The 15,019-nt window shown below is 41.6% G+C and overlaps 1 protein-coding gene across 1 annotated transcript in view; it reads right to left on the reverse strand.

Moving 5' to 3' along the window:
- The window catches only part of LOC103508150 (serine/threonine-protein kinase Tor-like), a gene marked incomplete at its 3' end in the record, with an annotated part of 40,928 nt that overhangs the window by 16,581 nt on the left and 9,328 nt on the right, over positions 1-15,019 (reverse strand). Inside the window, 15 exon segments of the mRNA XM_026822834.1 lie at positions 245-390; positions 1,462-1,682; positions 3,234-3,440; positions 3,853-4,058; positions 4,414-4,620; positions 5,605-5,763; positions 6,509-6,722; positions 7,339-7,523; positions 7,850-7,979; positions 8,550-8,727; positions 10,922-11,065; positions 11,067-11,371; positions 11,813-12,011; positions 12,958-13,154; positions 14,225-14,304. Coding sequence (XP_026678635.1) covers positions 245-390; positions 1,462-1,682; positions 3,234-3,440; positions 3,853-4,058; positions 4,414-4,620; positions 5,605-5,763; positions 6,509-6,722; positions 7,339-7,523; positions 7,850-7,979; positions 8,550-8,727; positions 10,922-11,065; positions 11,067-11,371; positions 11,813-12,011; positions 12,958-13,154; positions 14,225-14,304 — 2,778 coding nt within the window.

The following is a 15,019-nucleotide window of genomic DNA, read 5'->3' on the forward strand; positions in this document are numbered from 1 at the left end:
TGCTCCATTGGTTTGGTGAACTGTTGAAATCACTCAGATAGGGCCCTTGCCTATACAACTTGTTGTTGTTATAGCGGCTTTAGCTATAGCCGAAAGATGATGACAGATTAGAGAAAATATATCTCTTCTATCTGCCATACACCAGGGTGATGGTCTCTAGCCATGTTTGACTGGCTCGTCCTGAACCGCAGTTGACCATTGTGAGGACTTGTGCTTGTTTTAAGCAGATGCCTATACTACTTACCATGACTAGTTTCAGTTTCACTCTTGAGATCAGTCATAAGGAGTAGTACAGTAGAATCTATCTGAGAATCAATCTGGCCTAGATTCATCTTATGTTTATAAGGATCCAGAGCGCCAAGAAGTCCCAGCACTCGAATCGTTTCTCGCCTGGAATTTAAAAATAAGTAGGTAAACCATTTTTATAACTTTTGGAGATGTTTTGAGAGAGGGAACTGTAACTACGAAGGTCTTATCGTCCCGAAATCGAAGAGAGAAGGAAAACATAATAGTAGAAAGTCAGCCGTTCCGAGAACGAACATTATCCGTTCAGGATAAAATCCGCCCGGGGCGGGAATGGAACCCACGGCCTAACGCTTACAAGACAGACGCGCTACCAACCAAGCTAACTAGGCTAGGCGAAAAAGTTTTAATAAAGTTAACCATAACCAAGAAGCTATCGCTTGTGTTTGGTTATGGTTAGTAGATTAAATTATTTTAGTTAATTTGTTAATTGCCATTTTCTTTTTACCATTGCCATTACCTGATAATACACTGCTCATATTACCTGATAATACTCTGCTTTCAGTACCTGATAATACACTGCTCACATTACCTGATAATACCTAATAATACACTGCTCACATTACCTGATAATACTCTGCTTTCATTACCTGATAATACACTGCTCACATTACCTAATAATACACTGCTCACATTACCTAATAATACTCTGCTTTCATTACCTGATAATACTCTGCTTTCATTAGCTAATAATACTTTTCAAGTTGCTGTCCCAAAATAAAACCCCATATTTGTAGATTCGTTGAAGCTTAACCCATCCTTTAGGGCTGTTTGCCCCCACACCTAAAATAGAACCCCAACTTACCATCGAAATTGAAACTCCCCAGCGTGGAGAGGGCGAGCACAATGCTTTGTACATCATGAGTCTCCGAGCTCCCTGAACTAGACGTCACCAGGGAAGGGGAAGCACCAGGATGACGCAATGTGCGATTCATGAGGACTTGGGATAACATCCTGAGGAGACCTGTGAATAAAATGCAATGGAAAGGAGAAAAATAATAGGTATTAGGATTTATTTATTCTGCTTTCATTAGGTACCTAATAATACACTGCCCACATTACCTGATAATACTCTGCTTTCATTACCTAATAATACTCTGCTCACATTACCTGATAATACTCTGCTTTCATTACCTGATAATACACTGCTCACATTACCTGATAATACTCTGCTGTTCAGTCTTCAGGAAGTTCATGAGTATATCGAGTAGACTAGGATACTTGTTGTACGGTTTAACCACATAGCCTGTGGCCTCTACCAGCTGACCGAGGGCCCACAAGGCCACGCCCCTTTTCTCAGAGGAGGAGGAGTCTATGAGCATGTCCAGCAGAATGGGGAGGAGCTCGTCTATCCAGAATTGCATCTCCGCCCCGTTCACCTGATGAGGAAAAAATGGGACAGAATCAGAAAAAATTCTAGTGCTATTCGAACAATGGGGCTCAACCAAATGAAAATTTTTTTCGAGGTAGAGTCCTATTCCGATGTAAAAGTACCCAAAAAGTGCATTGGCGCACTCAAAAACATCCAAAACGGTCCCTAAATCCCCTAAAATGTCGCTCAAAGGTCGCAAAAAAAAATAACGTTGAAGCAGCCATGGTTTACGAACTCGCATGAACTGACGTCATCACGAAAAAATGGCTGCCCGCGAAAATTATAGGGGCTCCACCAAATGACAATTTTTTTCGAGATAGAGTCCTATTCCGATGTAAAAGTACCCAAAAGTACATTGGCGCACTCAAAAACATCCAAAACGGTCCCTAAATCCCCTAAAATGTCGCTCAAAGGTCGCAAAAAAAATAACGTTGAACTGACGTCATCCGACCTCGCATGAACTGACGTCACATCACGAAAAAATGGCTGCTCGCGAAAATTTTGTGCGTTTCAAAATTCGAAAATTTCAAACGAAGATTTCTCATCTTAGGAAGCCTCAAATGAAATTTTAAGCATTTCAATATAAAAAATCGGGAATAATATTTGTGGTGATGGACGTCTCACATTTTTGGGATATCAATATCACAGTGTAAATTTATGTGTACCTATCGTTCACATGATTAATTAATGAAGGTCATTAAAAATTATTTATTATTCATAAGTATCAATTATTTTTTTTTACTAATAATGACACTGCTAGTTGTACCTTGAAATTCATTTTTGTTCTTAGTATTTCGAGAAAGGACTGTCCGACTTGGGTAGGAATGTAATTTTTTTCTTCTTTTTCAATTTTTTCCAAATGTGTGTTTTTTTTTTTCTGAATAATTTGATTTTAATTTTCAGAATAATGTAGGCCTTACCTTGCCTTGCCCTTGGGATCATTTTGATTTGAAGAAAGAAGAAACCCAAATATGGTTACGAGATTTTGAAATTAAGAGATTGAACTCCAGAAGCCTTGGTCCATTGGTCCCCAATACTTAATAGATTGAACTCAATACCAAGATAAGCCGCAAGGATAAAACTCGACCTTATTACAACCTCGGTGGTGTATTGGTTAACACGGTGGTCTCTGCATCTGGAGGTAGGTGGTTCGAGTCCAAGTCAAGTCATAAAATTTTGTGTACTGTATCAAGCGGGGAAGCAACCTCCGTGGCCGAGTGGGTATCACGGCTTGCATGCCAGAGGTCCCGGGTTCGATTCCCGGCGAGGTCGAATTTTTTTCTGCTCTATGCTAGGAGTTCGGAGTGCACTCAGCCTCATGAGGACAATTCAGTAGCTACTTTGATCGAGTAGCTTTGAGTATGTACATAGGATAATATACAGTTGAACTTAAGTGGGGATCCAAGGGGCCGACAAATTTTTCCAACTTATCCAGGTTTCCCAGTTAAAAAAGTGTCCCACTTAGAGAGGTTGCCAAGAAGGGGCCACGGTTTTTTTCCCAGTTATCCAGGTTTCCCACTTAGACGAGTCCCACTTAGACAGGGTCGACTGTAGTTACCTCGGCTAGATCTCCTATAGCTGTCAATATAGAGATGACTACACCAGGATAAGGTTCTGGTTCTCTTAGCTTGGGTACGAGTACTTTAAGGATGGGCTGCACATAGGGCTTGATAAGGCGGGGGGCGCTTACTACCAGATGATCCAACATACGGGCACTCTGTTCCTTGTTCCGTCCCATACCGCTGTGCTCCAACTCACTGAGGAACTGAACAGGAAGAAAATGATTATTGATCAATCTAAGTTTTTTTTTCAAAAGGTTTGATAGAGGGCGGAGTTAAACAATCTTTCGGCCCAAACACGACAAATTAAATAAATTAAAAGCCAGCCTAGCTAGCTTGAAGGGTAGCGTGGCTGCCTTATAAGCGCTAGGTTCCTTTGTTCTCAGAACGGCTGGTTTTCTCCTATCTCGACTTCCTTCTCTCTTCGCTTTTAGGACGATAAGACCTTAGCAGGTACAGTTCCTTCTATCACACCTCTTGGAGAAAAATCGTCTTTATTTTAATTGCAATTGTAATTTATTTATTTGCATCGGGTATACATTATAATATTGAAAGGGAAAACACATGATAGGTACAATGAAAAATTCTGCCATTTCTGTTCCTGTCTTCGGATCATACCTGTATGAGTGTCTTCCTCAGAGAAGGCATAACGTAAGCTGGGTTGAGAACAGACAGACGTCCCAGTATACACACTGCTCGCTCCCGGATTTCAAATATTTCATCGTTCATAGCTACAAACAGGGCGCTGAGATTTTCAGCCTGGGCCAGATGCTGATCGAAACTTTCATCTAGAGATGCTAGAACCCAGAATCGTACTTCGGGCACTGGAATACATACAAAATAATAAAGAGATATGGAATAATTGGAATATGGATGATCGAACGAAGTGAACTCGTTTTAATTTTAACAGAAAACCAATTTTCCTTTAGTTTGTTTTGTTTTTTTTTGTTTTTTTTTTTTTTTAGTATCAAATCATGGTAAAGCAGAGCTTTCTCACAACTTCAGCGGATATCACAGCATTCGTGTACCTCCTTTGGAGTCAATTTCCATATTTCAATAATCGTTTTACTTACACTGGTAATGCCTAATGCCGCCATTGGTCACTACTAAATTAAAGGAGCTATGTATAAAATGTATAAAAAATTAAATAAATTCCTTAATAGTAAAAGCGTCTCATACCTGTATCAGTAATGCCCACTACTAGCAGTTTGCCGAGGACATCTGCCACAGTGGTCACCACAGTCTGAGACGGTCTGTTCACTGTAGACTCTATAGCTAGTCGTAATAGTTTACTACATGTCTTCACAGCTTCCAATCGGATCTGTTGTTGTTCAGAATTGAGGAAGTGGTCTGCACAACGCCGCACGAATTGAAGCAGAGAATGACCTGAAAAAATTTTCAATTAAGAATCAAATTAAGTAGGTATGATGAAGTTTTTTTTTTTTTTTTTTTTTTTTTTTTAAAATTTTTTATTAGGGGAACCCAAATTGGAGAGGGAGAGGAAAAAAGGAAAAAAAATTACCTGATAATGCTCTGCTTTCATTACCTGATAATGCTCTGCTTTCATTACCTGATAATGCTCTGCTTTCATTACCTGATAATACACTGCTCACATTACCTGATAATACTCTGCTTTCATTACCTGATAATACACTGCTCACATTACCTAATAATACTCTGCTTTCATTACCTGATAATACTCTGCTTTCATTAGGTATCTAATAATACACTGCTCACATTACCTGATAATACTCTGCTTTCATTACCTAATAATACTCTGCTCACATTACCTGATAATACTCTGCTTTCATTACCTGATAATACACTGCTCACATTACCTGATAATACTCTACTTTCATTACCTAATAATACACTGCTCACATTACCTAATAATACTCTGCTTTCATTACCTGATGATAAGAGAAAGCCAGCCGTTCCGAGAAACAAACTTATCCCTTCAGGATAGGTTTTTTTTTTTCTTAGCGTAAGTACAAAACTTACAAGTCCCGTTATTTACAGAGGAAGCTTTGGGGAAGAATACAAATTACAAAGACTTGGGAACATACATATTTTGAAAGGAAGTCAAAAGTCAAATCCAAAAAGTGTCTTTTAAAAGGACGAAAAGATAGCCCAGTTGGCTTGGAGCTTGGAAGGTAGTGCGCCTGCCTTGGAAGCGCTAGGTCGCGGGTTCGATTTCCGCCCCGGGACGAACTTTATTTTTTTTTTTTTTTGCCAACGTTTCGGTCAACTAGGGCCACGTGGAATATTCAAATTGTGGGCATATTTTTTTCTCTTCTTTATCCTAAAGTATTTTTAATATGTCGAAAATTTAATTTCAAGTTGCCGTTCCAAAATAAAATCCCAACTTACCATCAAAATTGAAACTTCCCAGCGTGGAGAGGGCAAGCACAATGCTTTGCACATCATGGGTCTCCGAGCTCCCTGAACTAGACGTCACCAGGGAAGGGGAAGCACCAGGATGACGTAATGTGCGATTCATGAGGACTTGGGATAACATCCTGAGGAGTCCTGTGAATAGAAAGGAATAGACGGGAGAAAAATAATATGGCACACCCCACCCAACTAGACCCCACATCATTATGGACCAACGCCGTGGCAGCAGCCACCTTCCTGGACCTGGAAGATGAGTGACCGAACGTTGTCAATGACGTTAACAACAACTCCACCAACATTTTTTTTTTCCTTCAATGGTGGGACATTCTTTGTCCGGTTGGGGGACGTTTAACAGGGAGTAGACCAGCTTGGTCTGGCTGGGGGACTTTGAACAGGGAGAGTACCAGCCTGAAATTTCCTTTGCTGAAGAAATAGCACAGGTTTAGTGCGAAAGGCGTCCACTTGTAAAAGTTTCGGAGTCTGGCCTATGGATATAAATCAAGCTAGTCACTATCCTGATCTGTCTTCGGCTCAGGTGTGGGGGGGGGGGGGGGGGCCCCCATCGGCAACCTGCAAAAATCTGTGGAGAAGCTGAGAGCCTATTCACAATTTTTTGTTGAAAGTTTGATAGAGGGAACTGTAACTGCTAAGGTCTTATCGTCCCGAAAGTGAAGACAGAAGGAACACGGGATAAGAGAAAGCCAGCCGTTCCGAGAACGAACCTTACCTGTTTAGGATAAAATCCGCCCCGGGCGAGAATCGAACCCGCGACCTAGCGCTTAGAAGACGGACGCGCTAAGAACCAAGCTAACTAGGCTGGCAAACTGTATCTTTGGACGAAGAAAAATTCGTATAGTGAGAACAGGCTGTTACCACTTACCTTCAGAGATATGTCTCTTAAGTTGAGGTACACTGGATGCTAGTTCCCGTAGTGTTATAGTCAGGGCCGGACTCAGTCCAGTAGCTAGCATGGGTTCCAGGAGCTCCTTCACATCAGGCTTGATCTTAGACCCTACCGCATGACCCAGGAGGGTGACACACATGAAGATCGCAGGATCGAACCCCGCCACGGACCGTTTCTTGAGGGAGGATTCCTGGAAATAGGAGAAAGGTTTTATTTTCAACATAATATTAATCAGTAATAATCTAATAATAGAAATCTGGCTGGGGGACTTTAAACAGGGAGGATACTAGCCTCAAATTTCCCTTGCTACTTGCTAACAAAACAGCAAGGTTTGAGTGCGAAGGGCATCCACTCGTAAATTTTCGTAAAAACCAAGTGTCAGCAAAAAGCATAGGGCTGATTGAGAGGCTGACGAAAAACGCCGACCTCGTCTGAACACGGGAAGAGGCGAAGAAGAATAATTTATGAATAATAAAATAATCACCTAGCTAGGGCTGATTGAGAGGCTGACGAAAAACGCCGACCTCGTCTGAACACGGGAAGAGGCGAAGAAGAATAATTTATGAATAATAAAATAAGAGGTGTTTGAAAGTCTAGTTAGCTTGAAAGGTAGAATGCCTGCTTTATAATCGCTAGGTCGCGGGTTCGATTCCCACCCAGGGCGAGCTTTTTACTTACACTGGTAATGCCTAATGCCGCCATTGGTCACTACTAAATTAAAGGAGCTATGTATAAAATGTATAAAAAATTAAATAAATTCCTTAATAGTAAAAGCGTCTCATACCTGTATCAGTAATGCCCACTACTAGCAGTTTGCCGAGGACATCTGCCACAGTGGTCACCACAGTCTGAGACGGTCTGTTCACTGTAGACTCTATAGCTAGTCGTAATAGTTTACTACATGTCTTCACAGCTTCCAATCGGATCTGTTGTTGTTCAGAATTGAGGAAGTGGTCTGCACAACGCCGCACGAATTGAAGCAGAGAATGACCTGAAAAAATTTTCAATTAAGAATCAAATTAAGTAGGTATGATGAAGTTTTTTTTTTTTTTTTTTTTTTTTTTTAAAATTTTTTATATAGGGAACCTGCTAGTGGTGGATCTCCAACAAACCTCTTTTTCAAAAGACCTCCAATGTTACTATGTTTTATCCAGGGAATTACGAGAGGCAAACGTCAAGAGGTTTGATAGAGGGGACTGTAACTAGGGAGGTCTTAAGGTGTGTCCTCACATAGCCGACCGGCATGTGAACATCACACGACTTTCCTTATCCTATTGAATGATGCTTATTTGAGTGTTCTTTTACCCTAACTTTTACAATGCATGGGTTCTAGGAGCTCCTTCACATCAGGCTTGATCTTAGAACCGACCGCATGACCCAGGAGGGTGACACACATGAAGATCGCAGGATCGAACCCCGCCACGGACCGTTTCTTGAGGGAGGATTCCTGGAAATAGGAGAAAGGTTTTATTTTCAACATAATATTAATCAGTAATAATCTAACAACAGAAATCTGGCTGGGGGACTTTAAACAGGGAGGATACTAGCCTCAAATTTCCCTTGCTACTTGCTAACAAAACAGCAAAGTTTGAGTGCAAAGGGCATCCACTCGTAAATTTTCGTAAAAACCAAATGTCAGCAAAAAGCAATCACCTAGCTAGGGCTGATTGAGAGGCTGACGAAAAACGCCGACCTCGTCTGAACATGGGAAGAGGCGAAGAAGAATAATTTATGAATAATAAAAGAAGAGGTGTTTGAAAGTCTAGTTAGCTTGAAAGGTAGAATGCCTGCTTTATAATCGCTAGGTCGCGGGTTCGATTCCCACCCAGGGCGAACTCTATCCTCGACTGATAAGGTTTGTTCTCGGAACGGCTGGCCTTCTCCTATCCTGTCCTCCTTCTCTCTTCAATTTCGGGATGATATGACGTCCGTTGTTACACTTCCCTCTATCAAACCTCTTGAGAGAAAAAAAGGAGAGAAAAGTGCTTCGTTTTACCAGAAGTAAAAGGTAACATACCTTGGTAGGTAGAGAGGCTTTGATGATGTCAAATATCTTGGGTAGGTCTGGTAGTATGCTATCTCCCACTGCTACAGCTATCAGTCCTATAGTAGTGAAAGCAGTGGGTCTGTCTTTATCTCTACCCCGTAGATTGTTCAGCAAGTGAAGCAAATAGATCATGGATGGCTTCAGATGGCTGAAATGGCATGGGGGAAGAAATAGTGATTATGATAACAATCAGTTTATAAAAATCTGGTGTGAACATCACACGACTTTCCTTATCCTATTGAATGATGCTTATTTGAGTGTTCTTTTACCCTAACTTTTACAATATCTCAACCGTTTTGTCTCTATAGCTGAAAACGGCCAAAAAACGGTCGAAATCTGTCCAAAAGCGGTCAAAATACCGCCAAGCGCAGCAACCATCTCAACCAAACGTTTTGTGTTGCATCCTTGTCACATTTGTGAACTACATACCAAATTTCAAGTCTCTAGCTCATGCCGTCCCCGAGATATTGTTAAATTACACCGAAAACCACCAAAAAGCGGTAAAATGCCGCCAACCGTTGCACCAATCTTAACCAAAAGTTTCGTGTCGCATCCTTGTCACATATGACATCTACATACCAAATTTCAAGTCTCTAGCTCTTACCGTTCTCGAGATATTTTGTTTACAGACAGACACACAGACACACACACGGACCAATGGCTGAAACTTCGTATTTAGGCTCTAGGGACCTCAAAACGTGTTTCGTCACTAAAATCTGACCATCGAAATTTTGACCCGATTACATTACTTTCCTTCCTATAGGATAAGGAAAGTAAAAAAAAGAAATGGAACTGAGTAATTTTTCTGCGATGGTCAATGGTCTCGGCAAGGGTCCATGGTCTATGGTCGCCGTTTTGGCCGCGCTGCACTAAGGCCAAATCGAAGGGGCTGGAATGAACTGAACTAGTCACAAAAACTCCTATTCTAAAGTCAAGATTCAAGTATAGATTGCCGAATTTATTGTTAAAGCCCGAAAGTTTTAAGTTTTCCTCAAAATAAATACTGAACAGCCAGCCTAGTTAGCTTAGTTGGTAGTGCGTCTGCCTTGTACGCACTAGGCCGCGGGTTCGATTCCCGCCCGGGGCGGATTTAATCCTGAACGGATAATGTTCGTTCTCGGAACGGCTGGCTTTCTCCTATCCTGTTTTCCTTCTCTCTTCGATTTCGGGACGAAAGGACCTTAGCAGTTACAGTTTCCTTTTATCTTGTTCTTCTTTACCTTTTCCCACTCAAGTGGGGGTCGGCATTTTTAGACTACAATTTCCAGTTGCCTCGGTTATGAACATCATTTCTTGATAATCCCTTCTCACTCCAGTTCCCTTTTATAAATTTACTAAATTATTAGAGCCGAAGTAGGGAAAATCAGTGGTTTGGAGAACGTAAGTGAGAACCCTGCAACTTAAAGTAACAAGCTGTGCCCGTCCCTCCGGGAATTTTTCAGCCCGTAGTTTATTCGATCGTGATTAGAGAAAATCAGTACCTACATATGTACCGATGGTTTCTTCAAATTAAATTGATCCTAAGGGAAAGGTAATAGGTAATACCTAGACCCTCAACAACTAAAGTGTGCCTGAAGGCATGTGATGTGTTCCAATCTGGAACCCCTTTTCCTTGGGAGCCCAGACAGACCCCAGTTGGGGAATCACTGATGTAAGTAAATCATCTTTGTGGAGAGTTAAAGAGAGCTTTAAAAACAAAAAAATATGCCTGACATTTTTTTCCCAATATTAAGACAAGCCTGTTGAGAATATGGAAATAACCTCTGGTGTGCAAGCCCTATTTTCTGTAGAGAGAAACAATGGAAGTTTATAAATTCAGAAATATTACCTATTGCTATAATTCCACTTTTCTTCTCATTCACATCATTGGCAGAGACCATTTCAAATATGTGATGATTGAATGCATCAGTAAATGCTGTCACTTCTTCTACTGTCACCTCTCTTAATTCTGTCCTCACCTGGAAAATAAAAGAAATTTATGAATGTCACTTGGGTACTTTGATAGTTTTGTTAATCTTATTACACATTCTGGTTATGTCATAACTGGTCACTATTCATTTAAAGTAGCAATTCAATGGTCCTCATGAGTAGTCATGAGGCTGAGTACACCCATTAATGCAACAAACTTTGATGCTACTGGGAATGAAACCAGACCCCCAGTGTCCAAGCCTAGTGTGATAAAAACTCAAAACTCAACCACAGAAGTTACTATACATCTACTTTTTTTTTTTTCCATAGGATGGAGTGGTGGTCATATATTAATGTGCAGTAACCACTTCGCCATGGGAGCTGATTAAAATGAAATTAAATGTTTATTCTTTACCATTGCAAAGTGTACTCACGTCTGTACAAACTTCTCCTTATTGAACGCAGCCAGACGCGGTAGAATGGTAAGCAGCACACTATTGGAGCGAGCGAGGCGCTGTGCCAGCACCGTGTTGGCCACTTCCTCGAATCGCTCGCTAATGAGGGAGAGACACGCGGCAAACTCACGTCTGTACAAATTTCTCTTTATTGAACGCAGCCAGACGCGGTAGAATGGTAAGCAGCACACTATTGGAGCGAGCAAGGCGCTGTGCCAGCACCGTGTTGGCCACTTCCTCGAATCGCTCGCTAATGAGGGAGCGACACGCGGCCGACTCGTACAGAGGCAGGCAGGGGTCGTTGGGCCCGGCTGACTTGGTCATGTCGGCCAGGGAGACTATGGACATGTTGGCTGAGCCTGCCCGGCCCACTTTGGAGCCCATCACCATCACCTGTTGACGCGACTTGGAGATCATACCCAGAGAGTCCTGAAATACAGAGATGTTCATTTATGGACGTAAAAAAATTGAACTTGTTTTTTGAGACCAGCCTAAGTAGCTTGAATAGTGTGGTTTGAGGTGGAGAGAAGAGACAATGTGGTTTGAGGTAGAGAGAAGAGAAGAGACAGTAGGCATTTTAGTTCTAGGGAGTAAAAGGAAAAGGGGTAGGCCGAAAATGAGATAGAGAGATAAAATGGAAGAAGATTTTAGAGAGAAAGGATGGAGGAAAGAGGAAGCAAGCATTGGATAGACTGAAATGGAGGAGTAGATGGAAACGCTGACCCCCTGATTTACGTTGTTGGAATGCTACATTTAAGTGTCGAGCTTCCCGATATAGAGTTCAATATTAGAGTTTCAGCACCCAGTCACTCTATTGGGGTACCGGCACCCTTGTTTTTTTCTCAGTGTAGAAAGAATATAAATTCTTACCTCTGAATCATCACACGTAGACACTTGCAGTCGGTTCATCAGGTCCTCGTAGGTTCTTTCCCACGTAACATTGCTCACTCTCAACAACTCATTGAGAACTAATAGGGAGCCGTGTATTCGGTCCTCTCTATTCACTCCCTTCTCTCTACTAAACACCTCGTCCAAACCACTCATCGCTTCCTCGAAACAGAGACGATACCTGTGCAAGAAATAGGAGAGAATAAAATATTGTCGTAGACGTGATGTTTCGTCTCTTGTGGTTTAAGGTCGGCCCGGACGTCGCGACCGACTCTGGGTGGCTGGGGAAGACTTGGAGAACAAAACTGATTGCTTAACTTAACACAATTTTATTGATGTCGGGCTTTATTTTCTAACTCGTTGTTGCCCCAGCCGACTTCCAACCCAGAATGTCTTTTGGATGCTCTGGTACACACGGTTCAAACTGTTTGTTTATTTGGCTATCACGTCCACTTCTAAGTCGAATCATCTCTTTTATCTGAGTTGACGTACGCAACCTTCGGATAAGATTGTGTTGCTTCCTCCGACTCAGCTCTGGGATCATTGAATCTTGAAGGTGGACTCTCTACTGGTCTTTTGTTGCCAAATCCCTACGACAATATGGCTTGTTTACAGCTGCCATGGCGTAATGGTCACTGCGCTTGCACGCGGGGCCCGGATTCGATTCCCGGCGGGGTTAAAAAAAAATTGTTTTGTTCAAATGATTGATTCTGTGACTGGCTGGTGCCGGTGCAAGCATGGTAAGTAAACTAGGTGTTAGGATTATTGAGATATTTTGAAAATCCAACAATGCTGCCGTGAGCACCAAAAATTGTGGCATAATAACACAAAGGAATTGCATTAATTATTATATGCCAGGACTACCCAACCAGTTGATTTCAAGTTGATCGTGGCCAGCACACCCAGTAGTGTTTGAACTCTTTGAACCTGACAATATCATCTTACACACCCTATTACTCCAAACTTGTGGACCAAATTCAGAGTCAAGTCTCTAATTAGGTAAGTCGATCGCAAGACTGTATTAAAAATTCAAGTCGATCTTCCTCTGAAAATGTTGGGCATCCCTGCTATATGCAGTACAATCCTATGTCCAAACTTAGCACTCAGGTTTCTTATTCCTAACTTACCACTGAGGTTTCTGGCTCTGTTTAGCCGACTCTCGTTGAGCTGTCACTACCAAGGCAGCCCGTATTGCCTTCACAGCGTGCAGTCTAATCTCTGGCTTAGGATCTCGAACTGCGCTGAACACAAAGTCGAAGAACGCCTGCACATGCTGATAGAAGATGGTGGGAACTGTGACAGCTAGCTCCTTCAGAACCAGGACCTGGGGGATGAGAAGAAATGGGTTAGGAATATGAAAGATTGAAAGGATCTACAATAGAACCTTCTCACTAGATTTGCACTCCAAAGGTCCCGGTTTCGATTCCCGGCGGGGTCGAAGTTTTTTCTGTACTTGGAGTTTGGGGTGCACTCATTATCGTGAGGACAATTCAGTAGCTACTTTAATAAAGTAGCGACCAGTGGCGGCATTACCAGTGACTTTCTGATTCATACCTCCATTTCTGCCTATCTCTCTTTTCTTTATGTAAAAAAAATGTAAATGCAGTTTCTTTGTGTTATTATGTCACAACTTTGGTGCTCACTGCAGCATTGTAGGATTTTTCCAATATCTCAATAATCCTAAAATCCAATGTTTACCTACCATGCTGGCACCGGTCGCTATGCGCATTATATTACATAGCTACTCATTTTCCTCACGAGGCTGAGTGGGCCCCGCAACAGCCAGTCACGGTATCAATCATTTGCATCATACAAATTTCTTGACCCCGCCGGGAATCGAACCCGGGTCTCCCGCGTGCAAGGCGAGCGCAGTGACCACTACGCCATGGGAGCATTTTTTCGTTCAAGGCGGTTTAATACAACATTTTCTCATTTATAAAGGTTTAGCAAAGTGGAAGAGCAAACTGATGAAAGCATGACAAATTTAAACAAGTTAAGAACAAATTCTGATTTATAGAGGTACCTAATTTTAAAGTCCTAGTGGTCCCACTATTACGGTTCCTCTAATTTACTCAAATAGGACTAGAGAGTTCCTTTACCTCAGCAGCAGGCTACTACTATTATTGTGGTCAAATTCTCAAATTTTATTGAGGATAAAATTCCATACCTCGGCTGGGATTGAACCCACGCCCTCCCGTTTACCAGGCGAGCGTCTTGACCTCTACACCACATGTCTATTTTGCCATCACCTTTCGGCTATAGCTAAAGTCACTACAACAAAAACAACCACTACACCATCAAGGCACCAAAATAGAGAGTAAAAAATTCTACAACACAGACGGGATTGAACCCACGCTCTCCTGATTTCAACGCGAGTGGGGGAAAAAAACTTACCGCTGCATGTCGTTTGCCCTCAACTCGATCACCTCCCAACCACTCGATAGCTTTCTTCATCTCGAAGTCTGCATACTCAACTGCTACATAAGACTCATGTGGTCTGTGTTATACCATGCCCATCCCATATTTATTTTATTTAGACTGTCAAATTAGGACATGTAGTCCCATTATCAGGACATGTAGTCCCATTAGATGGGCAATAAGAGACACAATACCTACTTTCCATTTTGAAATATTTGCAATTGAAATATGATTTTTTTTTTATTTTTTTTTTTTTTTTTTTTTTAATGGTGGTACACCCATTAATGCAACAAACTTTGATGCTACTGGGGATGAAACCTGACCCCCCAGTGTCCAAGCCTAGTGTGATAAACACTCAACCACAGAAGTTACTATCCATCTACTTTTTTCCATAGGATGGAGTGGTGGTCATATATTAATGTGGTGGACCCTTACCAATGGCATAACACACAGGATGAGGAAGAGGAAGAACAATGATATTGCTACTCATTTTCAACAAAAAATCATGGAACTTAAAAACAAAACAAAAAAACAAAACAAAGTTTGTTCTAGCAATGAAACAACTGCTACATAAGACTCATGTGGTCTGTGTTATACCATGCCCATCCCGTATAGTATGTCCCTCATTAGATGGGCAATAAGAGACACAATACTTACTTTCCATTTTGAGATATTTGCAATTGAAATAGGTATGATTTTTTTTAATGGCGGTATTTGATCTTGGGACCCTCTGAGTGGCAAGCAAGTCAATTACCACTGGGCTAACCATGC

Source organism: Diaphorina citri, unplaced genomic scaffold, assembly GCF_000475195.1.
Source record: "Diaphorina citri unplaced genomic scaffold, Diaci psyllid genome assembly version 1.1 scaffold373, whole genome shotgun sequence".
NCBI classification, from domain to species: domain Eukaryota; kingdom Metazoa; phylum Arthropoda; class Insecta; order Hemiptera; family Psyllidae; genus Diaphorina; species Diaphorina citri.